The sequence below is a fragment of the Molothrus aeneus genome, chromosome 5, assembly GCF_037042795.1.
Source record: "Molothrus aeneus isolate 106 chromosome 5, BPBGC_Maene_1.0, whole genome shotgun sequence".
Lineage (NCBI taxonomy): Eukaryota > Metazoa > Chordata > Aves > Passeriformes > Icteridae > Molothrus > Molothrus aeneus.
The window spans coordinates 21899052-21926184 of NC_089650.1; the positions used below are offsets into that span (position 1 = coordinate 21899052).

The following is a 27133-nucleotide window of genomic DNA, read 5'->3' on the forward strand; positions in this document are numbered from 1 at the left end:
AACTGGATATCTAGCATGACTCAAAAGCTGCTGCAACTCTCTGGACAACTTCATGTGGAGGCTGGAGGCTTGTAGACACAATTAGAGGAAAAAGAAAACACCTTCTCAAGCGTCCTTTTTACCATCCAACCTGCTATGAGTAAATCAAACCACTCCTCACCGTAACATTGAAATTGTTGGATGACTTTGTTAGGACACATGCAGCATGATTTGAGGTAAATGAAAATATTTGCACCTGAGTCTGGAAAATAGTGGGGGTTTTTGTTTTAGCTAGGTTTTTTTAAATTGTGATAGCCTGGTCAATAATCCACTCCTGAAAATATTCAAAGGAAAACCATAATTTGCCATGATCTTTAGATGTTGTATTTAATTTGTAATTTTTATGTGAAGAAAGATTTGGTGTAATATATTTGAAAATATAATTAAATATATCATATGTAAAACTGGATTATGTTGCTATTTTGTTTCTTCTGCTATTTTCCTCTGTGTTTCACATGTTTTCTTGAATCAAGCTAACTTTGTTCAAGAGACAACACTTCTGTTATTTACATTGGGAGATTATTCCAGAAGTATGGTTTCTAAAGTTTAGCTGAATCTCCTGGGCCTGAAAAATGAAACTCATTCATGCAAAACAAGACACTTTCATATCTTTTCACTACTTCTGCTTCTGCCCCCAAACCAGAAGTGAAACAGAAATTAAGGAAATAAAATTATCTGGATTTCTTAACCTCAGACCTTTGCAATTCAACTTTTGGATGCAGTTTTACTGTAAAGCAAATTTTACTCAGATGACTCATTCTTCAACTGACACCATGGTACTGGTATTAATAAACAGCTTTAACAAGCAACAAAAGCACAGGGGTCACATGTAAAAGAAAATCAGCATTCACATGAAGAAATAACATCTAGTGAGTGAAGAATATCTGCTTTTGCAAGGGCCTTTTGTGCATTGTTGGCTTTCAAAGCAGAACTACTTCCACCATTGTCAAATATTGGTCAGTATTCAACAATAAAACTGGTACAAAATCATTCTTTTTTAGTTTTGAACACCATTTTTGCTCAACTAAATAACATAAAAAGAATTAAAAGAGAGCAATCCAGTTGCCTCTGTTTTTTCTTTCTAAGAGAAGCTGGCTTTGTAAGAACACACACACACATGTTAAAAGAACAATCTAGATGTAAATAGATCTGAAGTGCAAAGATTACTGGAAAAATTCAATAATGAGGTTCTGTAGGGCTTATACTCTTATCTAACAGATGGATATTCCTACACTCAGGAACATGATACAGACAAATAACAGAAAGTGTGTACCCAACAGTCACAGCTTTCACATGATATATAACCAATCTGAAACTCAAACTGGCATTAATACCATACCATCCTCAGTGTCCTAATGAAAACATTCATTGGGGTGAAGATAGAAAAAAAAATCCCACAAACCCTGATGTGCTAAAACTGGTATATAGAAAAGAGTATGAGTACAATAAAAATATAAAGTCTGCAATTTCCTACCTCGTGGTGCCAATCCACAAGCTTTGTCTCTGTGTCTGTGTTTTTGGGTGTGACTGCTGGGCTACTGGGCACTGCTGGGCTATTCTGGTTGTTGTGGCTGGAACACTCAGCAAGTGGAGCTATATTGTAGTGACAAGCGCTGGACTCATCAAGCCTGAAGATGACCACTATGATTACCCCAAGCAGAGCTGTTCTGATCTTTCAAGTGATACAAGTGACCTACCTCCTCTTTTTAAAGAAGAATTTTATGGGTTCCTTGACACCCCTGAGATACAAATTATTTTAGAGCATGTCTGCTGACATTGATTGAGAAAATTACTTTAAAAAAAGTGCTTAGTTTTCAGCAGCCCTTCTCTTTCCAGTGTTCTTCAGACAATATATTTTGTATCATTTTGTGAAGAGAAATAGTTACCTTAGCAATGAGTTGATGGACCCATCTTCTGGTAGATTTCTTTTTCACGTGATTCTGTCCCTGCACATATCTGTTACCAACACACCACAATAAAATCAACATTGACTACTCTTTTAAAAAATCCTGGTTTCTGGTTTGAATGTCTGTTTTTTCCTTCTCTCTAAGTGAAAAGTAGCCCAGAACAAAGCGGTGATAGGTATGGAGGGATCCCTGCAGCCTGGTGACCCAGTGCTCTTACCCAGGGCTTGGGGCCAAGGCTTGCTACTTGGCCTGAACTGGTTGGCATGTGATCGTGTTATATAGGGCTATTACAGGCACCAGTATCAAATTCAAACTGTCTTAAACAATTACTGAAACACAAAGTCCCAATAATGGCCCTTTTCAGATAATGGCAGAATATCCAACACTGGGTGAGAAAAAAACGCAGTGCCTCAAAATGGTCTGAATCACGGGTGCAAAGGAAAACCCCGAGGAAAGTTGTCTCTATCTGTAAACCTTAGGAAAAGTTCTATCCCTCATTTCTTCTGCTGGGACACACACAGCAGTTACTGTTCTAACAGGGCTGAAAGCTGCCCTTCGCTGTCGTTTCTCACGCTGTGACGCAAAACGCATATTTTGATAAGGCATCGCCCAACTCCTCTTGCTTTCGCCCCTTCAAGGTTAATCACCCTCGGGAAGTCCAGGGGCGCCACAGGCACCTGCCTGGGGACCCGCCTTCACTACCCTGCGACGCCAGACCTCGGCCAGGGGTGATTCCCACACCTCAGCCAGGCCTTGGGATCTCCAAACCCGTATCGGAGCAGGAAAGATTCCGCCGCTCCCGGGGCACATCCCGGCGGCCGGCGCGGGGAACAACCGTCCCCGGCAGGGCCACCTCCAGCACGGGCCGCCGCTGCCGGGGCGGGCGCCGGAGGAGGCGGGGGCAGCGGCGAGACCTGCCCTGAGCGAGGGAACTTCTTAAAGTCCCGCCGCCTCCCGGCGCTCGGAGGAGTCGCGGGGGAGCGGCGGCATGGCCCGTGCGGGCGGCAGCGTGTGCCGCTGCTGCTGGGCGCTCGTCCTCCTGTGGGCGGCGGTGGGCGGCCGCGCAGGTGAGGCGAGTGGGGGCGCGGGGGGCGGCCGGCCAGAGCCCCCTCGCCGTGGTGGGGGGGACGACAGGAGCCACAGGGGCTGCCCCGCGAGTGTTTCCAGGCAGTCGGGAGGGTAGCCCGGCCCGGGCTCGGCTGCGGCGGAGGCTGCAGCTCTCCTGGGGTACCGCCGGGCTCCGCGCCCCGCCCGTGGCAGCCGTGCATCCGCCCCGTGCTGCCTGGGACGCGGGTGCGAGGCCGCCGCCACGGCGGGACCCCGCAGGCCGGGCTGGCTCCGCTCCCTCAGTGGCTGCTCCGCGAGCACCTCGTGCCCGGCGGCCGGGCCGGCGCGGCCGTGCTGCCTCGTGGGTGTTCGGTGCCGGCGCTCTCTAAACATCCTCCCAGTTCCCAGAAGGGGCGAGGGGATTTAAACTGAGGATCCAACAGGTGGTAAATTGCCTTGAGCTCCCAGCCGAGCTGGTTTTTAATGTCATATGCAGGCACGGGAATCGTTCGGGATGAAGACTTCGTTGTGGTGCTGTGGCCTACAGCGTGCTGCAACTTGTGACTAGCAGAGTTTTAGTGCTGCCTTGTGGGGTACAGGTCATGGTCTGTGCTTCAGCGCTCATACGGAATCCCAGAATGGTTTGAGTTGGAAGGCACCTTAAGGATCATCTTGTTCCAACCACGCTGCCTCGGGCAGGGACAGAGTATCTCGCTCTTGTGCTGCTTTCAATAAATTCTGAAGGTTTTAAAGGCTGGATTTGGTGCTTATCTTCCAGGAATTTCCCAGTTAATGTATGAAGTGCCACAAACCAAGGGGAAATTCACGTAATAGTTGTTTCAACATGTGCAAAATATTATAAGCATATCATTTTGTGGGCAGTCCTATCTCATCTTGCAGACATACTTTCAAAACTTTACCTGGATCGGCAAAAACTTCAGTTAGGAAGAGGAAAGGAAGGGTCAGCTGTAAATTATCTAGAGGAAATGAAAGGAAGTTTAGGCTATGAAGTAGTTTCATCTAATGCCCAACTGATTTCTAGCATCATAATTGAGTTACTAGGAAAGCTACAAAGGAGCAAATAGAAATGCCTTTAGGCTATTTAATAGAGTAAATGGCTTTCAACATTGTGAATTGTCTAGATTCCGTTGTTTGGGTTTTTTAAAATTGGTTCATTGTTCTTTAGCACTTTGAATGCCTTGAAGATTATTCATCATACACTTTGGAAAATGTTTCTAGAGAACGTTCTTTAATATGACTTAAATTGAGGTGCTCTGACATTAGTGAAGCTACTTGTTGAATGGCTGGTTTTGTTTCCTCTGGGTGACCTATACTAGGTACCTATAACTGTTTTGGCAAATTTGCTGAGCTTTACTAGTAAGTATCCTTGTGAACATGATAACCATACAAGACTGAAACTCTTAATTGATAGGTCACATTTGAATATTTTCACTGATGTAAGCACAAATCAAGGCATTAAGCTTCAAAGGACAGGCCTGTTGGAAGCAAATTGAAAAATTACTTAGACCCGAAATGCATGAGGAAATAGGATTAATTAAGGCCAGTAGAGTAGAAAACACAAATAGCTTATTTTCAGGCAGATCAAGAAAGCATTTTCTCCTTTAATTGAAAATTACTGGACTTTGTTAATTTCTTGTGGGGTTTAAGCTAATCTCTAAAGAAGCCCTGAAATATTTTTGTTTTGTAATCGATTCCAGTCATAACCATATATTGAAATCTCCCTTGTTTAGACTTATACAGCCTTTCAAAAATAGTTTAAATGCTGCTTCTAAAAAAATAAACACATGGATAGGCAGGGTCAGAGGAGTGTCACAAAGATGGTCAGAGGGATGGAGCACCTCTCCTGCAAAGGCAGACTGAGGGAACTGGGGTTGTTCATCCTGGAGAGACCTCACTGCAGCCTTCCAGTACCTAGAGGGGGATTATAAAAAGGAGGAAAATGGACTTTTTATACGAGCAGGTAGTGACAGAAGAAGGGGTAGTGGTTTTAGACGGAAGGAGGGCAGATTGAGATTAGTTACAGGAAGAAATTCTTTACCATGAGGGTGCTGAGGCACTGGCACAGGCTGCCCAAGTAAGTTGTGGATGCCCCATCCCTGGAAATGTTCAAGGGCAGGTTGGATGGGGCCCTGAGCAACCTGGACTAGTGAAAGGTGATGAGGCCTATGGCAGGGAGGTTGGAACTAAGTGATTTTTAAGATCCCTTCCAAACTTTAACATTCTATGATTCTATAAAATTTTTAATGGAAAAATAGGTCAAGGTCTTTCAAATTAAAACATTGAACAGAAACACCCTTATTATGGTTGACCTTAAATATTTAAATGCTATACTGTGATAATATAATCTTTACTACTGAACATTAGTTGTAGGTGAGGGTAGGTATACTGAAATCAAATGTGCAATTTTGTTCTAAATTTTTTTGTATTTTGAAGTGATGCAAAACTAGTTTTTGGTGAAACAGGAGAGCGCTATCTTCCCTATTTAGTGGAAAGTTTATGGGCAGAATCTGTGAAGAACACCTCTACAAAAAATAGCTTCACATTTGGAAAGCCACAGATAAAAATTAGTAGTTAACTACTGGTTTCCTTAACTACTAATTTTTCATATTAGTAGGAGATGCTCACAATTGTTAATTTAGCTTGTTACGTGTGAACCAACCAGTGTTCCATTGCTTGTGAGTTGGCTTGCTTGGCAGACTAAGGAAAAATACGAATATTATTTCTCACCCCCAGACCTTGTAGTTCTTTCATCCAGCAAGAAAAAGAGCTTTACTCATTTCTCTAATTATAAAGTCCAATAACCTAACTTGATATATATATATGTTTTAAAAACAACTTATAGCTGGGAAAGCCTAAGGAAAAACAACTGTTGCATATTGCCAAATAAATCTTACTGCATTCTTACTGTTCTTAATGCATGCTAGGTGTTACTTTTTGGCTCTAATTTATCTAATAAATATTACTAGTAGTGTGCTTGTTAGATTGTCTTGGGCCATCTCCATACTGCTTTTCTTTCATTTTTCATCTTCTCTGTCAATTCTGGTTTTTTTATTGCAGATTGCTGCTATTCCTTCATGTCTTCACCATCTGCTTTCCTTGTGTTTCATCTCATGCCAGTCCTCTATCTTAGTATTTCCTTTAATTGCTTGTTTCATATTCTAATGCACATGTATGTATTTCTACTCTCCAGCTGCCACCAAGTAAAAGACAATATACTGTTTTAACATAACTTTTGAAATGCCTGTACTGAGCCCAAAAGGCAGAGAACAGATTTGGTGTTTCAGCTTAAAACCCAAAGGGACCGCTACCACCTCCTATTTTCCTGGCTGAATACCCCTTTCCCATTATTTAGAGAATAAATTTGACAGAAAGCTGATATTTCTCACTTGCTGTAGAAATTCCAGCACTCTCCCAGCTGTAGTCTCTGTTTCTGGATCTATATTTGGGAAAAGGGTTGATGTATCTTTAAAAGGAGGCAGCTTGAAGGAAGGCTCCTCCCAGTCCCCCTTTCCTGCAGAAAGGAGAAGAAACTCTTTTTTCCAGGCTTATTCTGTCATTGCACTTCTGCATATCTCTCTCCCACCCCACTGGTCGTTGTGGTGAAATTCTGCATTGCTGATGCTGTGCAGTTCTCCTGGCTGGCTCATGGAGGGGAAGGATGATTCCACTGGCCCACCCCATCCCCCAGGATTTTGACTTGTTCATTGCCGTAGATAGTGCGTGCTTTGGTGTGTTACTGAGGTTATTCTAAGCAACACTGTTGTGGAATAGTTAGAGATTATCACAGTCTCTGATTTGTTGGAGTTCTAGCAGGCTGAACATTTGGAGGTCTTAACTTTGGTGATGAAAGGATGAGTTGTATGTTCATGGAGACATTGCAATTGCTTTATATGCAAAAATTGACCAATATCACTGCTGGGATAAGAGGTGCTAGGGCTCCTCTCTCACCCTCCAAAAATAAATGTAATATTCAAATTCAAATATAAATGTTATTCAATAGGAAGGCTCCTGTTTTCTTCAGAATTAAAACAGAATTGTTTGAAAATGTGCACATGTTTCTTGTATATCTGTATTCCATATTATACTTCTGGATGGTTTTCTTGGCAAAGGCAGTCCTGCTTGTTTAGATGAATAAGAATAAAATTGTACCAATTAGGTGGTACTAAATGCTTTGATTACATAGTAGTGTAGACAGGTTTATAAGCTTGTAGTTTTAACTCCAGCTGCAAGCTGAAATGAGTCAATCAAAAGAAAAAACCGTAATGGGAAATAGTGGTTTGCAGCACTGTTGTTAAACTGTAACAGCTACCTTGATGCTATTCCTTTAAAGGCCTCTCAAGGTTTGTTGCAAGTTCTCCTGTGATTTGATGTTTCCCCTTCTCTCTCATTGGCTTTGAGTCCTGGTTTTCTTCAGATTAAATTTGTCATGTAGGGAAGGGACATGTCATGTCTGGGACAGGGCAGACTCCAAGGGTAATTCAAAAATTTGTTTGGACTTTTGAAAATAGCTCTGTGCGTTCATGCTCTGGCAGAGCATAAAACAAAGGAACCCAGCCCACTGTGCAAGTACCTGTGTCAGATGGGTCTGTCTGGCTTTGGCATCAACTTTCTTTTCCAAAGGAAAGCAACAGCTCTTTTGCTTTAGGCAGACACAGCTTCTGTATAGGTCTAATAGGTAGTCTGACATCACTATTTAGTTTGCAGGTGCTAATAGCAATACCCAGCTGCCCTGATTCCCTTTGAATTCCAGCCACCTCTCCACAGCCTCCTGAAGAGATGGAAAGATGGTCATGGTTTGCCTTAGTTTGTTCTTTCTCTTTTTATCTGTTCCTCAACATCTTTGTTCACTGTGCAAGTAGTCTTTCCTCTGCCCTGCAATGGGCTTCTTGGTTGGAATCAGGCCTCCCATTTACTGCTGGACAGACAGAGTTCTGCTCTGACCCCTTGCATCACCCCCTCACAGAACTTCCTTTGCCCTAACTTTTTTGGTATATAAGCTTTAGCTTTGTAAGGTGGTCTTTGGCTTTCATGAGTGATGACCCTTATCAAGCCTGCTCTTCAGTTCACAGATTTTTCAGTCTGAGTGATTCCCATGTTTACTTTTAATCTAAATAGCCTCAGTACCTGGCAGATGAAAAACGTGTTTTTAAACACTGTGTTCCAAGTCCCTGAATTACTTCATCTCTGAATAGACTCATGTAACAACTTCTTTTCATAGAATGTGGAAAAAGCAAAGTTCTTTCACTACTAAGATTCTGGTTCTGCCAATGCATTTGCTGTTCCCATGAGAAGTATCTCTAGTACGTCATGAAGACTGACCTAGTGCAGAGTGGTCCAAAGCCTAGCTGGAGGCTGGTAACAAGTGGTCTGTGCCAGGGGTTGATACTGGTCAGCATCTTCCTTGATGACCTGAGTGATGGGGCAGTGTTCCCTCAGCAAGTTTGCTGGTGAAATGCCAGAGGACTGTGCAGTCATTCAGAAGGACTGTTTATGAATTTATCCCTTAAAACTTTTCAAATGATTCTTGGACCTCTGACATACAATTTTTAAAGTCTTCCCACAGTGATGTAGTAGTGATTTGATCAGTCATGCATAGAGAGCTGATGTAATCACAGCCCCTCTTAGAGAGAAGTCAATTAGAATTGTAGCGTGTGGGATTTTTTTGATGTTGTTTGTTTGGTGGTTTGGTTTGTTTTTTTTTTTTTTTCAGAAAGCAGTTTACCTTGCTCTTTGTTCTTCAGCTTTGCAGGATTAAAACACAAGTAATCAAGAATGTTTTTTAAAACAGCAGTCCAAATGGAACTCTGAGAAGTCTATTCCCCTCCTTCCTGTTTGTATCATGCTTGGGATCAATTCTATTTCAGATGCATGATAAACACTGTGTACCTTGTAAAGGATTGCATACCTGCTGTGCTTTTGTCTTTAAGTTTGTGATCCACTGTGTCCTACTGCTTCTGTTATGTCATCTGGTCTGTGTAGAAAGCTTTTAGAAGTTTTTGAATCTTTAGGTGGAAAATTAAGTCAACAGTAGTTTATAATCCTTTGCAATTCCTAAGGCATGCTGTCTTCTAAAGTTGCTTTTAATAAGATTTGTATAGCTTGTCTTCTGGACCAGGTAAGGAAATACTTCTCAGAGATTCATGTCAACACTCTGCTATGCTGGAGCTGTACACTGAACAAGTTGTAGAAAACTTCCAGAAAAATAACATGAGAATGTTTAGCTGTGAGCTCTTGTAAAACTCCAGTTAGTCCTCATGCCCTTTTTCAGTATATTAGCATTAGCGTTGATCTCTGTAGTAGAACTAAACCTGATGGAAAGCTGTGAAATTAACTTTTTAAATTGCCAAAATACTGTCTTGACATTTCAGTATTGCATAGTAAACACTTCTTATATTTGTTTCCCTTGTCTCCTTTCTTCTCCACCACAGAACTCCGCTATGCAACTGTGTACTGGAATAAAGCTGAAAAAATACTTCAGGTCAGGAATATGCTGGACAGGAGTGGAGATGCTTATGGCTTCTACAACAACAGTCTACAGAAAACAGGCTGGGGAGTCCTGGAGATCAGAGCAGGCTATGGCTCGCAGACCTTAAGCAATGAAGATATTATGTATGTTGCTGGCTTCTTGGAAGGCTATCTCACAGCTCCGTAAGTACCTCAGGAAGCAACTCAATTCATGGCACTTCCAGGGGATTTCTGTACTTGTGAGGTTTTTTGGTTGCTTTCATTGTCCTAAATTCCTTTCCTTTTAAACTAATGATACATTTTGCATCTGTGTGGTATTCTTATAATTAGTAGTAGGTACAAAGTATAGCTTCTTCATTATGGGATCAGGATGTGCCCTCCGCTTCTCATCCTGCAGCATCTCCCAACACCTTGGTGGGATAGATGGGTATTGTATCTGTATTACTGCTTAAGTAATGTAATCACAAAATAATGTAAGTGTAAGGAAGTGCATAAGGAGTAGCAAAAAGTGTGGTTATTTCCCCAGCTTGTAGTTTGGTGGCTGATAAGGCAGTTGAGAGCAGCTCAGGCAGGGAGAAATGTTGCTAGCAAGGTCTGCAGGGCTTCCTTAAGGATGTTTTTCAGCAGATAATGTCAAGAAACTGCCGGAGAGCAGATACTGAAACTTCACAGCATGGGGAGTTGTCTTGGCCAACTTAAAAAAAACCCAAAACAAAACAACAACAACAAAACCCCAAAAACTATAGGCCTGAAGGCAGACTGGGGTGTGTCTAGAAGGGTTAGTGTTCTCCTGAAAGCCCTGAGGAACTGAGCCTTTCCCACAGCGCACATCTATGAAAAGTGAGAGAATTTTATACTTGTTACGAATCCAGTGCAGGGTTTTTTTCCTAAAATAAAACAAACAGAAAAATCCAAAACCCCAAAAAATAGCCAACCAAAAAAATTAATCAAACTTTGTTCTTTCTGTGGCTAAGTTGGAAGACAGAGTGATATTATGAAATATTGCCTGATAGCAGATGGCGGTGCTAGGTTTGACTTAAGGGTCTTTTCCAATCTTCTAAGTGATTCTGTGATTCTCTATAGTTAGTGATACAGCTAAGAACATGACACGTGGCTTGTTGTTGAACAAGCTCCATCTTTTGCTCTATCAACATATTCATAGGAAGAGAAAAATGCCAAAATTCTGATGCTGGGAGGAGTTTGCAATGGCTGCTGTGACTTGACTTTTTGGCTTCACCAGTTTTGCTTTTGGACTACTGAAATAAATACCCATAGTCTGTGTTGCACAGGCCAGCAAGGGAAGGTTGTCTGCTGAACATTTGTCAGATACAGCTGCTGGACAAGATTATATTCATTTAATTAGTAAGATATTTTAAGATCAGTTAATATTTATGGATAGTTCTCTGGGCATATGATAATGTGGTTCTCTAGTAGGTTTTACTGGTGAGGCACCTAGGTCTCTGGAAGTGTATAAAGGAAATTCAATAAAGTAATATTTGTCAATAACAAAACACTTCTGAGGGAGTGAAGGAGTCCTAAAATTCATAGTACACAACCTGTACTCCAGACAGGAAAGGGAATTAAGCTCATGAGAGATCTGTTATTTGGTGTGAGAAGTTACTGCCTTGCCCTGTTTGGCCAGTTTATGTAAACTATCCCTAAATCTGGGGAATGCTAGCATTACATCTAGAATATTGTTAAAATTGGGTATTGTTCAACAGGTTTTTTTCCTAAGGCTTTACCTAGGTGTGTTAATCAATAGGTGATTAAGCTTAAGTTTTGTCATAGCCCAGTCCATGCTAAGCTCAATTAGATGGCAAGTAGTGCTTTAGTAGGAACAACTCACACCCTTTCCTCTTCTGCCTCCACAGTAGATTTATGTGTCTTCCTGGGTTTGAAACAAACTTAAGTATGTGTCTGCTCCTTTTTATGTGGTTTGAATCTGAAACAGTGTCTGCAGGGATTTATCTGATGTCTTATTCTAGGCTAACTTTTGGAGGAAGGAGGTTTTCTCCCTTTTTTTTTTTCCATGTGTGTTGAGTGAAGATTCACAGAAATGAAGTTATCCAAGTTGTTCTGCTCAAGGCTTTTGCCTTCTGCAGGTTATGTGCTTACTGAGGCTGGTTCCTAGCCCTGGCTGCTGTTACTCTAGGGCTAAAAGCTCCAGCACTGAGTGGCTCTTTGTAAAGAAGTGGATGTAGCAGAACTAGTAATGAGCAGAAGTGAAGTTGAGGGTTTGTATTAATATGGAAAAGTATGGTTTGAGACTTAGGCTTTTAAGCAAAATGGGAAATTCAGCTGTTTGAAAGGAGATTAAGTGCAAGAGTGGGTTAAGATGCAAAATCAGAAGTAGCCAAAGTCTGCCTTTTCTGGGGAGACTTTTTGAGAAAATCCACCAAGAAATCTCCTGGCAAGTGCAAAATCTGAAAATGCTTGCTGTCAATAAAATGAGTATCAAATATTATACATACTGTCTGAGTTTAATTTTTTTGGCTATTTCTTTGCCCCACTGTCAATCTGTAACTGCAGTGCAAGCGCATTTCTCTCTGTGAGTTACAAACAAGTTTTTTCTGTCAGGTTGTGTAAAGCTATTTTGGATAAAGAAGGCTTCTCCAGAAGCTAATACCTTCTGAAAATGTTTCAGGTAAGGAACAGAGATGAAATAGTGATATACTTTCTTGACCCTTGATAAGACAGAGAACCTACTACTTCAGGTTTTAGCTGCATGACCTTGGTGGGTTTTTATTTGGCAAACTGCAACTAATGAATCCTTTTATAGACTGTATTTGCAATTTCTTAAATTGCAGAAGTGAGAACTCCCTGAGTCTGCGGATGTTAAGATTGCACTCAGAATTCCATTTCTCCTTCATCTAGCTTAGAAATTTAGAGAATCCTCATTAACATGCAGGCAGATGTTCTTTCTGTGGAACAGTTAAACAAGTCTTCTGGAGTAAAACTGGGAAACAGCCTTTCTCAATCAGTAACTCTATTCCCATCAGACTGCCTGGCCCATTTAGCCTGTTTTAAGGAAATTCTAGCACCATCACAACTCTCCTTAGAGAAGGTGTCTCTACACACTATTGTTCTACTTTTGCACACATTAGTGTCCACAGCTCCAGCTTCCCTTTTAAGTTCTTGGTAAGAACAAGGGAGAGTGTAGGTACGTGTTTAGCTTTGGGGAAGGCTTTATTTGCATTGTCAGCCACTTAGCTGCTGCAGTGAAGACCCTTATGTGACTTACCTGTACAAGCACCTCAGGTTGTTCAGGCACAGCCTTCCAATGTGAAAACATGGGGTGTGCTTGGTAATTGAAGAGCTTTTTAGTACATGGCTACCTGTAGTCTGAACATCTCCATGGTCTCCAGCTGTCTTGCATTCATATGTTGTAAAGACTCCATGAAGCAGACCCAGGGTGGCTCTTTGCAGAAATCCTAGAAGTCCTGCTAGGAATAGCTCTGATGTGATGCATTGATAGGATGGAAATGTTGGTGCCTGAACCCATGTTAAAGTACAGCTTCCTGCAGAAGCTGTTGGATGAGCAGGAGGTCCAACTTGGCCTGCAGTTTGGAGACCTTTGGGAATTCTCAGCTAGCTCAGATCTCACATTACTCGTAGGGCATGAAGGAGAGTTTCCAGACACAGCTAGGCCTTTAGCATGTAAGCAAAAGAGTGACAAAGTCTCTCTCTTAAAAGTATATGCCTTGCCTATAGTAGGAACCTAAACAGTCTGTAAAATAATGAGATTTAAAAAAAAATCAAAATATGAAACATGCTAGAACTGTTTTATCTTGGATTACTGGGGCATAATTAATTTCAGCTCTAACTGTATAGGTCAGTGGTAGAGAAAACAATAGTCAGACCAGTTTGCCAGTGATGGCAGAAATGTAAGTCTTCTCTAGAGTATGCTTCATCTTCTTAGTGTTGACACCTGATTCAGAGTATGAGAGTATCCATATGTTTTTAAAATGCCTAGTTAGACATTGGATAAATTGAATCCTATTGTCTGTAGTGTCTGGGGATCCAAGCACTTGTTTTTATCCCAAATCTCTCACCTTTCTGCAAAGTCCAGTCATATCATCTGGCCAAGGTACTTGCTCTGGCTTTCTTAGGTGTGAATTTCCTTTCCCCATTTCTAACAGAGAAGTGTTAATGAGGCCTGACTTTACTTAGTGGCAGAACACATCTAAATCTGTGACATTATTTTAAATCAGTTCCAGCTGGGACATGCCAGGTGCCTAAAAACAGCATTTAAATTTGAAGCAACATTAATTTTACTCTTCCTCATATAGCCTCAGCTGACTGGAGTCCTGTTGTCTTCCTTGCTAATTTAAAGAAGGAGGACTCTGCTTTTCTGGTTTTAGGTTTGGAATTCTTGTCCCAGATTTTCAATTGCCTTGTGTTTGGCTGTAGATGTAGTTGCAAAGCCTTACTGTAGTGATCTAATTTAATTCAGAGAATAATGCCCTTGCAAAACACACAAGCCATGCACATAGAAGCTTTGTTAAAGCAAAAAAAACCCAACAAAACTGAAGAGAGCAACTGGGGGAAAAATTCTTGATAACCTTGATCATTAAAAAAAAATCAATTCCAGGAATTGTTTGTCCTCTGTTAGCAAATAAGAGTGAAACCATTGAAGAAGGTGTTTTCAGTCACAATTCTAACCTAACCCAGTCTCTACATCAGTCATGACAGCTTAAAGATACTACTGCTGTAAAATCTGCATAACCTCTGAATGCAGAATAGAGAGTAGAGCTGATGGTTGAGTTGGAAGCCTGATCATTTATCCTGGCTTAGGCAGTGGTTAGGCCAGTATCACAGCTGGATTTTATCTTCCTCATCTGGCTCTAATCACTAAATTATCATCTGCCAGATGGACCAACCTGTGCTATTTGCTCCTCTTTAGTGACATGAGAGCTCTGATTTCCAGTATAGAGTATGTTTTGTATGATTTCTAGTATAGAGTATGTTTGTTTTTAGTTCCCTTCCTAAAATTACTTGGGATTTTTGTTTGCCAAATTTTCTGTGAATATGCAGGGGCGGAGAATATTGATCTGTTTCTCCAATTTTCTTGCAGTCTTCTGGAAGTAGATTATGATATTTATGTAGTCTTGCTTTACATGGGAGACAGAAAACTCTAGAACTAAAAATTGTTGCTGAAGTTTTGCGAGAAATGTAATGGTGCAAAGCTGTTGAATGCTCCCCTCTTGTCCCAGCATCTCCCTTCCACAACTTAATTCAAACTACAAATGAAAACAAATCACATTTTTGCTGGATTACTGTTTTGCCTGAATGTGTGAGACAATTAGATTTGATTGTCAGAATGGTACCAGAACTGAGATAAGAAGCAGCAGGATCATGCTATCAAATTCATGCAATTGTCTGGGAATGGGGCAAGGGACAGAAAGAGGGGAGAAGAGGTCAGTAGATGATTCTCTAGTCATCAGCAAACCATTCTCTCTATCTGTATTCTTTAATTATGCCCTGAGGGAAACTGGGAAGAACTCCTGTCTGCATCCCTCCCAGAGAAAGCTGCTCTCGCAAGTTTTATTACAGGAATTTTGCCCTGCTGGCATGTGCTTTCCTTGAGGCTGGTATCTTTTCTCAGTGCTGTTTTCTTTCTCTCAGCACTTGCTAGAAGATAAATGTACTGATGATGGATGTAATTCTATCTCTATCAACTCCAGACCTCAGTGAAATAATTCTCTGCTGATGTCCCCCCTTTTTTTTTTGTTACAATTTAATCAGTGACTGAAAAAAATGTTGGTTAAGTTTGACTCACATTAAGAGAAATGTTGAGGTTTTATTTTGGCTTGGATCAGACAATTACATTTCAGCTAAAAAGGAAGGGTGCCTTTAATTCTGGGCTCCTGAGCATTTTTTTAACAGTTGATTTCATCTTGAAGTACTTCACTTCAAGAAAACAAACAAAAAAGCCCTAACCAACAAGCAACAAAGCCTTTTCAACTTCTGTTTTTAAAAGTTAATGTGGATAAAACAGCTAACTGAATTCAACAACAGAAAAAGCCACAAGAATTTTGGTCTCTATGAAGCTGAATCTATTTAGGACTGCCATGAGTGGGAGTTTCTGTGGTAACATGTAGGATCATTTTATACATGCTTAAAAATTGAGATATTTAGCTTAAACAGAAAGGAACGTGGTTACTGGCAAGTAAAACATGCTAGATATCATGCTGAAATTCTCTCTGAAGAGTGAAATGAACTGAATTAGCAAATTATATTACCTTTGCTTCTGTGTTTCTTGTGATTCCAAATAGCATAGGTCTCCAGAAAACTATTTTTGTTGTGCTTAAATTAATGTGATAATGCTTTCAAGATGCTTCTGGCCTACAATTATTCCCTGAAGGTGCAGGTTTTTTATTAAGTAGTTCAATCTCATTCTTGCTTATTTTCTTTCCATTGTGCAGCAGTTTGAGCAGACATTGACAAAGTAATTTATTTTAAGTCACATTTTAACAATCCTTTTGTGTTACTTTTGCTCTTTGTCATGCACTGGAGTGTTTTCTGTGAGTAGGAAAAACTTTGTGGACTGTGTTGCTTTTGCTGTCAATGCATGTTAATTAACTGGTTGGTAAACAGAAGATGCAAAGGAATAACTCCTGTTACTCTTGTTCTTTCAGGCAAATGTATGACCATGCTGCAAATATGTATCCACAGCTAATTAAGACTCCCACCATTCGAAGAGGAGTTCAGAATTTTATGGCGTATGTATTTATTTGCTAAAAATAAATCAATCAAGACTTGGAGTCGGAGTATGACAGAATTTTCAACCTTTTTTTTTTTCTCTTCCTTATGGGCTGAGGGAAGCATATACTTCCTTTCCCTCTGATTGAATGCCATTATTAATAAAAGAAATTCTAAATATACATGAAGAAGTACATATACCCTTCCCTAATTCTGATTCTTTCCAAGAAATGTTTAAAACCTTTGCTGCCAAAGGGTGGGGAAAATGTCAATGAATTCTGAAGGTCATTCTAGTAAAATTCCTTTTTTGAAAAGTTGATATTTTCAATATTACACTGAACAGTAGTCTCCTAGCACCTTAATCTTTTTAGCATTGTGTATCCTTTTCTTCTTCTGTTAGGTTAGTATTTTATTCTACCACCAATGTAAATTCTATTCTAATCACAAAAGTTGTGATTCACTTTTCACTTTAGTTGTAAAAATCAAAAGTAAAAAAAAGTGTAGCTGCTCAAATAATGCAGCTACACTGGTGGGGAAATTACAATAGGAGAAGAACCAGGCCAGGTACTGGGAAACTCAGCTATGATTACCAATTATTTTAATCTCATTAGGCCTGTGTTTTTATTCCATTACAAATACTTGTGTGAAATGGTCACTTTTGGGGACTAATTTTTCCATATTTGCCTTGTCTTGCCCTTTCCATAAGGGGTTGAATATCTGACTGTTATTGGTGTGCATATATTAAGTTAATTACTTTTAGCTTATCCAGAATATAGAACAAAGAATCTTAGTGCTCCCTTGCTATCATTTTTCAGCATTGCTGTGCTCCTCCTTATGAGAAAAATGGGATAGCTGCTGTATCAGTATATATGTGTTTTTTCCTAGAATGACACAGCAAAGCAGCTGTATTCTCCAAGATGCATTGTTGGATGAAGGGGGGCAATGCTAGGTGGCCTTGTATTGCTTTTCTATTGCCTCTTTCCTCAACTCCTGCATCACTGCTTTACTTTATAGCAGTTTTGTAATATGGATTGCTGTGTTGTCTTGGAAGTCCTTAGCCCTAGATGCTCTGACCATATCCCTATTTCCTTGGACATACTTCTTGCATCTTGTCGTTTCTAGAAAGCTAACTCTGGTTGGTTTTCTCACCATATGCTGCTGGAAGAGTTTGCTTCCTTTACAGGTTTGTCCTCTCAATTTGCTACTTTACAGAGTGCTGGATGTATAGATACAAGAGGATGGAAGAGGCTAGCATCTGATTCTCATTTCCTGTGGTTCTTTTGTGGCTCTTTTTGCACAGCAAAAGAGAGAATTCTGAGAGATCCTTACAATGTTGATGGCTCTTGCCCTAGGGTCTGTTCAGCTTGTGTTGCCTCATGCCCTAAACCTGAGTGATTTGGCTCTTGACTGGATCTGGCACAGGGTACAATAGTTTGGCCTCCCACCTGTTACTCAGAGGAGCAAAGACAGGGTTCTCAGGCAATGTTTGAGCACCACCAGCAGAAAGCCCTCATTGCACTTGAACCTGGGGGAGAGAAGGAGGCCCTTCAAATGTCAGTCTATTTTTATTCTTAAACAGACATTTAAAAGGGAATGTTTCATCCAACCTATCAAACACTTGTTTCCATTTACTGACTAAATCTGCTATAGCAAAATCCTCCACAAACACGAAGTTCAATTCCTTCTTTGACACTAAAATCTGGTAGAGGCACATGATTGTAGGGTATTTTGCTTAAGTCTGAACGTTTACACTTGGAGGATATAATGCTTATATCTGCAGGATTTCCAAAGCGTGATTTGCCTCAGATCTTGAGTAAGACTGGACCATCTGGGTCATAATGTATTTGTCCCTTCCCTGCATTATCAATTATACTCTAAAACAACCCAAGAAAACCCCAACCTGTTTGTTCCTCTGCAGGAAGCAAGATCAATGGACGAGACAACAAATCAGAAATAATAAGGATGACCCATTTTGGAGGCATGCTGGCTATATTATTGAACAGTTGGATGGTCTGTACATGGGAGCCCTCGAGTGGGCTAAACTACATAAACTAACAGTAAGACTAATGCGCGTCTTTTTTAGTAGCTGGGGCTGGGATGTCAGTGGACAAACATGGGAGAAGGGGATCCACTTTTTAAAAATAAAAACCAGAAATAGGCTACTTAGTGGCAAGTATGTATTCTGCATGTCATTCTGCAAAATCTTTAGTGGCTGTTCAGTGTAGATAATGCGACTGAGCCCTTGGCCCATGTAACCACAGATTCTTCACAAGGGGCTTGGAACCCTGAGCACTCATGGGATGATTAAGTTGGGGGTGGCTTTTGTATCCATGTGAATGTTTGAAGGACTGACACTTCTAAAGTGCTTGTTGCTATCACTTTACAATTGTTATTAGGCAAACGACCCTTTAGGTATACCTGCAACAGCATGAATTAAAGCTTTTGTTCTTTTTTCCAAGCATTAGATTTCAAATCCTAAAAGCCTTTCTATCCTGGAGTATGTTTTACTTTACTGAATTACTTCTCCTTTTCTGTCTTTTAAGTCTCAAAAATATATGGTTACAAAAGATGTGGTCTGTGTTGTGGCAAGTCAGATGGGATAGATTTTGGGGTTTTGTTGGGTGGTGGTTTAGTTGGGTTTTTTGATGTTTTTTCATCATTTGTTTTTCTTTAATTTCAATTAGAATTGAATTCCAGATCATCAGTTTGTATATAATAGCAGAGCTCCTTTAACTCCAGTAGAGATATGGCAGTTATAATGCTGTCCTAAAGTCTAATATCTAATAGGTTTTTCAGTGTGAGAAGAAGGACTTGAGTAATTGTAGTTGACCTTCTTACCTAGGTTAATCATACCAAGAATTTTGAGAAGTTGGGAGTTCTGAATTGTAAACAATTGCATTTTAGTAAAATGTACATCTTTCTTGCATAGAAGTCACTCTGGGGCTTTCATGGATGGGGAGCCAGCTCAAACTGGAAAAAAAAAAAAGGTGTTTGTAATAATAATCCATCCTGAGGGACCTGAGTTTGTAGGAGAAAACACTAGAAACGTTGACTTTTAGGAAAAGAACACATTAATATCCTTTCATAACTCCTGTATGTGAAGAGCCCTGTCAAGCTCATCAGGTTTTTGGCTTTTTTGCTGCTTTAGAATCTTTTAGATTCATGTGAGGGGAAGGGAAAAGTGCTGGTTTGTGTCTGAGTTACTTCTTTGTGATAGGCATGTCCTGCCTGTAAAGTGTGTTCCCTGATGCTTGCTTATTTAACTATGCACTAAAAAGCACTGACCTCTGAAGTGTTTGAATAATTTTTATCTTCTCTTTAGAGATCTCACTAGCATGTCTATGTAAGAATGGTGCATTTGGTGAAAGTTCAGATGTGTGGTTCAGGCTGAAATATATGTGTCCTCCATTCTTGAATTATATGCATGAAATATTTTTTCTTTTCCTGGATGTACTTGCAGCAATTGGTGGAACTTATTTTGACTCTTTTCCATGCCAGGCACAATTTTAGCTTTGGACTTTATCACCTATGTTGAGATGCATATACTTTTATTCAAAGCAAAAAATGTTCACTGTGTATGTATTTCTTACTTGAAATGGTGCTGCTGTTTCCTCTCTTTGCCACAGCCACTAAGTTAACATCAGTCCTTCTCTTTGAGTACATTTTGGACAGCTGCTCTTGCAGCCTGGTCCTTAGGTTTTCTTGGCATCAGAATGATACCTGACATTCTGTAAAATATTCTGTAAAAGTACAGGGAGTTCATTTTGTTGGACACCATGATACTTTTCAAGTACTTTTGAGAGATTAGGCTACCACTGTGTGTGCATATTTATTGCTGTTAGGATGTCCAAGGAAACAGACCTTGAAGGCTGTTGCTGTGAGCTTACATGGGCAATAAAAACAGGTGCAGCTGCAAAGCTTCTGGCTGGTATTCTAGATTTGGCACATCCATTTATCTGAGAATCAGCTTGGCTTCTGTAAACTGTTGGCACTTAAAAGTCCCAACTAAACTCACAAACCAGCCAAACAAGCAAAAACACCACCAGTATCTTCCTTATTCCTTGTGATTAAAGAAATCTACCATCCAAAGTGCAAATAAATTTACCTAGTAGATTACTTTTTTTCTTAAGTATTGTACTTTAGTTCTATTAACCCAATTGTTTTGGTTTTGGCTTTTTTTGGACAACAACTCCAGTAACAAATACTTTTCTGTTACTCAATTCTCAAAATAAAACAATCAAAGAAATTTCATAATGAAAGTCTCTGTAACAAATTCTGTATGTTTTAAAAAGCAAATCTAATTCCTATAGCACATTTTCCTCAGTGCTTTGGAAGTCTCTTCTTACCTCTTTCCTTTAGTAGATACTATTTTCTTTCATTAATAAAAGAATCCTTTCCATGTGTTTATTGTCTTTGGATTATCATCATCAGGAACAAGTCTATCTTTTGATGTCTAGTAGTTCAATAGTTTGAATTCATGGTGGTGATGAACATCAGAAATATTAAAAAATACCTCTTGTATGAATTGGGGCATTTTTATTTTCCTTTTTTTTTTTTTTACCCACACTCAAACAAAACAAAAGAAACCCCCTAAACCCCAAACAAACCAAACCAAAACTCAACATATGACAGTCTGTATTTTGTTGCCTGATGTTCTGATGTTCTACTTGCTGTTGGGAAAGCTCTGTGTACTTCTAAATTCAACATATTATTCTGCATATGTAAAGGAGAATTGTTCCCACTGGCTTAAGCTTATATAAGAGTAAATGCTGTAGAAGAAAGGCTAGGAAGGTTTTCCCTTAACTCCCAAAATACCAGAGACATGAGAAAGAGAAGGGGAAGAGGAGATAGTTTCAAGTTTCTTATGTTTCCCTGCAGCATGACTGATCATACGTAGACAGGATGGTCTCCTGAACCCTGGGAAGGTGTTTGGTTGACATGGATATGCTAAAAGAGATAAAGGGGATGAAGAAAAGCAACTGTGTATATGGAGTCTGTGAATTGTAACACTGGGCATTGGGCAGAGTTTTATAGAACTATTTCCTTTTCAGGAGAATGAAAACAAGCTGTTTCATAACTAATCTGCTTTTATTTTTTTAATTCTGTTTTCTGATACTATGCATGGTAGTTTGAAACCAGAGCCAGATACTTCTTAAGTGAGAGCTGGGTTGTGTGCACACAAGCAACTCTGAAATGTTCTGTTTTTCTGCTCTCCCCTAAAATTCAGATTGCTTTATTTGAATATTGTAGAACCATTGTGTCTGCCACAAGTTACTGAGCCTTACTGCAGAAAGAAAATCTGGGCTTTGAATGATTTGGTAGTAGCACTAGTATATATATTTTTTATTCGTTCTGAAGGAAATGCTTTGTATTGTTTTGTTCTAAACTTTGGGTTTTTGTTGCTTGGAGTCCTGAGGACTATTTTAGGTAGATTCTTCCATTAAGACCTGCATGAAGGCAATGTACATTGCAAACTTCTGTATTTTGAATTTGATATTTACAGGTATCATTAAGAGTGATGTCAAAATTTGAATACATCTTTATGTTAAAATGTTACATTATTCCATCTGGTTTAGCAACATTTTATATCCAGTAAACAAACCCAACCCTTTTGTCAGGACAATTTCTGAGGGAGGGGCACTGAAAGAACATAAAGCCTTTTCATCTGCCTAATGCTCTTCCAACACTGTGATTCATCTTGGGCATGTCTATGCAGGGATATTACTCTTGAATAAGGAGGTGTCAGAGTTTTAAATGCTAGAATGACTCCAGGATAGATCTCTATTTATACTTCCTTATTTTCTACTCAAAGTGCTCAGGCTTGACAAGTTACTGGAAAACAATTGTTACAGAATAACTTGCTTATTTTCATGTCCCATGTAACCAAGCCTTTAGGGCTGGTTCTCTCCTTTCTGCTGCCCTTTGTAAGTTTATTTCTGCCTTCCTTGGATGTAACTCAAACTCAAATTGATTTTTTGTTTTGCTGTTCAGGACAGCACCCTAGAGGAGACAGACAATCTAGCAAAAGGACTTTTGATGTGGCTTTACCACCTCTCTGCTTGTCAGTTTAGTTCATTCATTCTTCTTCAGGATCTAAATAATGTTTATAAGGAGTTTTTCTGACATTGCTGAATGAGATGGGAAAAAGTGATTACAAAAAATTGTAATATGCCCTATATCATGCATTGTTATGATGCAGTTTTTTGGGTCTAACTCTTGCTAGTGGACACTGATTAACTCCTCATAGAGAAGATTTCTTCATATATCCTGGAAATCAGCTGTAGTTTTTCCAAAACTGGGACTCTCAGCTGTGTTGTGGCAGATGCTTAAGACCACTCCTGATTGGGTCTGCAGTGCAGATTCTTGTGTCTTCTGTTTGAATGCATTGTTTTACTGAGACTCCAGAGGAGCACAGTGCTTACGTGATGTCACATGAGACAGTCTTAAACACAAAGCCAGGTTTATTCAAGGAGAGTAATGAATTTTTGGAAATAAACTAGAACAAAATTTGCTTGACCCTCAAAAGGGAGATGAAAACAGAACTCTAGGGGATGCTCAACAACCTAGTCCTCTTTTGCATCTCTGATATTTTGGCTGGCTTTGGCAGCTGGCAGCCTAATCTCACCCAGTGCCTTAGGAATTTGCATAACCTGTGCTTTGAGTGGGTCTTTCCTCCTGCTCTCTGGGCACCTTTCTGTGCCTATTGTTCTGAAAGCTTCATTGCTTGGCACTTTTGTTCTAATTTGAATGGACTTCCTAATAGTTACAGAAGTTTTAATTTGTAGTGATGGTAAGAAAGCACAGAAATGTGAAACTTTTTAAGAATACACAGGCAATTCGGACCATTGCTGTAGCAGTATCAATGTAGCTACCTGTAGATATTACAGTGAAAGCAGCAGAAGGAGAATATGGAGTGGTAGCAAATGGGTGTCAAGTACAATTAAAATATCTTGATTGCTGGAGCAATCTCATGCAAGCCAGTTTGCTCCCTTCACTGTACAGTGATGCCTGTGTGAATCAGACATTGGAAAATGGCCTTTTCTTATTGTGTGGTGGGTTTTCAGTGCAGCTGGATAGGGGAAAATGGTGCTTAAACAGTGTCAAGTCTCTCTACATGGATTCCAATGAAGTAGAAGTTGTGACTGGTTTGTAACTGATTCATACCTCTAAGTTGCTTAAACCATCCAAAGACACATCTCTTGATGTTGCTCCCTTGTTTGGATCCTTACAGCAAAACCATGATGAACTAAAGCGATGTAACACATGAAAGTTTATTTTGGATTTCTCCCTCAAACTATAGCTGCTGTTGAGGCTTTCTGCCACGAATGGTTTTAATTGTCAGAATGGCTTATTTCTCTTGTCTGTAAACATTGTGGGACGGTCTCATTCCTTCCTATGGGATGCATGGACTGGAGTTTACATGATTTCTGGTTTTCCTGTTGGTTATTCTTTCAGCCAAAGCAGCAGATGGATAACACAGAATTCAGAATTCAATATTTTTATATTTAATATATTACATTCAATATAAAAAATATTCAGAATACGTTTATTCTGAATAAAAAGTAAATGAATTTGACGCTGTTTCATTTTTCCTTGTCCCCCTTTACTGGGGTTTGTAGAGAGGTCAGCTATATGGTTTAGTAACAGTGATTTATATTGCAAGTAATGTGCTTCTTTGCTAAATGATTGTGGCATTATAAAATTACTGTTCACAGCACCACAGTAATGTGTGTTCTGACTTTATTCTTAAGCCTTGCCTTAACAAAAGGCATGGTGAAAGCAAGAACAGGAAAGATTTAGAACACAGTATTTGAAGGTTGAGGTTAAACCACTATTAAGCTCTTATTTTTGAAGAGGCAACCTAAGAGGAGGTTCTAAAGAGCACGTTGCACAACCAGCTTTGTGTAGTTAACCCTGTTAACCCTGGCTACCTCCAACCATAAGGAATTTTCTAAAGCACATAGCAGAGTGTCTTTTGACTGACTTTCCTTATTCAGCTATTTGATAGGTATTTATTATCATTTTTCCCCTCATTTGTTTCTTCCTCCTCAGTCCTGAAGATGTCTTAAATGGCAGTGTTTATAGAAGTCTGAGAGCTCCCAAGACCATTAGTGGAAGACACTTCAAAGACATCTAGATAAACAAAAAAATTAAATTTTATCTCAGTAAATCCATAACAGACTGACTGACATGCTGCTTGCAAACACACATTCAGGTTTCTTGAGTTGCAGTTACATCTTCCTTTTTGCCTCAGAAATTGTAGCATTGGTAATGCCACTTACAAGGGCCAGGTCCTGAAAGCTTCCTCAGTGCCTGGTGCCATAGTGAGTGTGAGCATCTGGGCCTTGTCGGTAGGCGTTTCATAGACCATACGAGAGCTTCCTTCTGGAGCAAAAGAAAAATTCTAACCACTGAGGCTGTCTTGATGTTTTTCTGTCTCAAAGTGTTTTTTTGTCATCTTCTCCTTTATTCAGCCACTGAGCAACTTTGATGTCCAGTTTCTGAATGCAGTTGGAGACCTGTTGGACCTTATTCCTGCATTGTTTGATTATTCTCTACGAGGTGGACAATGCAATGTGGATTCAGGAGGCCATGGGAGATACCAGTGGGACATGGGACACTGCTCTGCACTGATCAAGGTGAACACCAGAACTTAATCTCCAGTGACTGTGTTGGTTTGCAGTGTCATGAGTCTGCATTTCTGGAGTCTTCCCTGTTCATGTTGCATGTGCATAAAGAGACTTCTGTCAATGATCAAGATGCATATATACAGTTGTCATTTGTGCCTCTATAGGATTTTGAGTCCAGTTTTTCTCACTTGTGTTCAAGGGGAGGGAAAAGACCAAACTAAAACCACAGAGATGGGTGTTGAAAAGCTGCTAGAACTACTAGGGAACAAGGAACTACCAGGGAGGGGAGACTAAATGAGAATAATTTATTCACCTAGAGAAGTGAAGTCTGAAAAGGGATGTTATAAGTGACTACAAATACATTGGGCAAATAAGCAGGGGAAAAAAGGAAAAGAATTATTTAAACTAAAGGATAGTGCTAACATAAAAACAAATGGATGCAAGTGGCTGATGTTTTCTGTTAACCGTGATACCTTTGAATGGCTTTCCAGTAGGAGCGATGACAGAAAAAAACCCCACAGTTTTAATATAAGTGACTGATGCATCATGTTGGCAATTACATTTTTCAGTTAAAATTGTTAAGAAGATTTAATCAGCATCCAGAGAGTCAATGTATCGCAGAGCAACAATATTCACCTTAAATTGAGAAACGTGAACTAAAGTATTTGCTTACAGAAAGAGGTTTCTGAGCTAACAACAAATCGTAGAACCAGGGAAGTATTTTGAAAATATGTACTATCAACATATATATCTACCTTTTCAAATTAAATTTACTTGCATTTCTTTCTGTACTTCACTTCAAAATGAGCCAGAGGAATTCTCACAGAAATGGCATGTTTTAAATTGATGTCAGATATGTTTGAAAATATGTGATTTGAATGTGTGAATAGAAATATGCCAAATGAAACTGGAGGAAAACCTATACCATGTAATGCAGGTATCCCAAATAACCCCATGATGTTTTATTTTGAAAACAACACATAGGCAAGAATTGTTTCTGTAGGTTTCAGAAATTCATTTAGTACACAGCTAAAAGCACAAGAATCTGCTCTTTCTTCAATAATGCAATTAATCAAACTACTTAAAACAAGTAGTTCTCCCAGTTTCTATCAAGTAGAAAACATGCAGAATATCATGAGGTCTGAAATTATTAATCTTTCTGCTTCTGTTTTCCAGGTTCTACCAGGATATGAGAATATATATTTTGCCCATTCCAGCTGGTTTACTTATGCAGCCACACTGAGAATATACAAGCATTGGAACTTCAATATAGTTGATCCATATACCAGCACCGGCCGTGTCTCATTCAGTAGTTACCCAGGTAAAGTCAAGAAAACCAAAAATATGTCGATATTCAATTTAGCATGGACCACCTTACTGTCTTGTAGCTGTCCTGGCTGTGAAAAGGATGGTAACTCAACAAGCATTGGCTTCAATCCACCTTAGAACTTTTAGCCACCAAGAGGACAAAATGCCAGCTTGAATTTTCTGTCTTGAACATGATATTGTTGTCATTGTCTTTTGTTGTTGATTAATCACCTTTAGTGTTCTGAATAGTACTGGTTAAATATTTTACCTCTGGCACAAACATGCTGCTTTGAATTCTGCTTGTGTAGTCTGCAGTCATCTCAAGTGCTGAACTCTTCACCATGCCTGTAGCATTTGCATGTTTGGTAACAACAATTTTGAGTGCTTCTGTTTACCACTGTGACGTGACTCCTACTGTAATGGGATTATTACTGAGTATCAAACACCTGCTGTTTGAAAGTGTATCGGCTTCTTTGGTCTTGGGTTCAGGAGCTTTCAGTTGTTTTGTTGTTTTTTGGGTTTTTTTCCCTTTCCTCCCACATCTTCCTTTTCCAGCTTCTCTATAAGCTGTTGCAGAGGAGAATATGTTTTAATGCTTATTTGGTGCGTTAGTAATATAGCCAGCCAAAATATTTAGAAAAATATTCTTTTGGGAAGATTAGGCCAAATGTTAGAAATTGCCAGCAAGTAATGTTTGAGGAGCAAAATATGTGCTTCTCAAACAAATATGTACAGAATAGCACCAAGAAATGGGAGCGTGAAAAACCGAAGCAAATCTGTAACTCCCTCTTAGAGCTCACATTGCGTAAAGTTTTAGAGGTGAAATTTCAAGTTCAAAATACCTAAACAGTCAAAAATCTTCATAAAACATTTTAAATGAAGTAAGTACCATAGCAGAGTCTCTCATTCTCGTGAAATTTTGTTGGCTGATGATTTCAAAATGTGCTTTGTTGAGTAATGGTGCTTTACTGTAAGGGCAAGGGTTCTTCATGGCAGGGTCTCCTGAGACTGCGA

At 39.6% G+C, this 27133-nt stretch overlaps 1 protein-coding gene across 1 annotated transcript in view; it reads left to right on the top strand.

The window, feature by feature from the left end:
* Nucleotides 1-2907: 2907 nt before the first annotated feature.
* The window catches only part of PLBD1 (phospholipase B domain containing 1), a 38043-nt gene continuing 13817 nt past the window's right edge, over nt 2908-27133 (top strand). The window contains exons 1-6 of the mRNA XM_066550335.1: nt 2908-3013; nt 9443-9662; nt 16118-16201; nt 18100-18238; nt 24656-24820; nt 25988-26132. Coding sequence (XP_066406432.1) covers nt 2935-3013; nt 9443-9662; nt 16118-16201; nt 18100-18238; nt 24656-24820; nt 25988-26132 — 832 coding nt within the window. The 5' untranslated portion in view covers nt 2908-2934. The remainder of the gene's footprint in view (nt 3014-9442; nt 9663-16117; nt 16202-18099; nt 18239-24655; nt 24821-25987; nt 26133-27133) is intronic.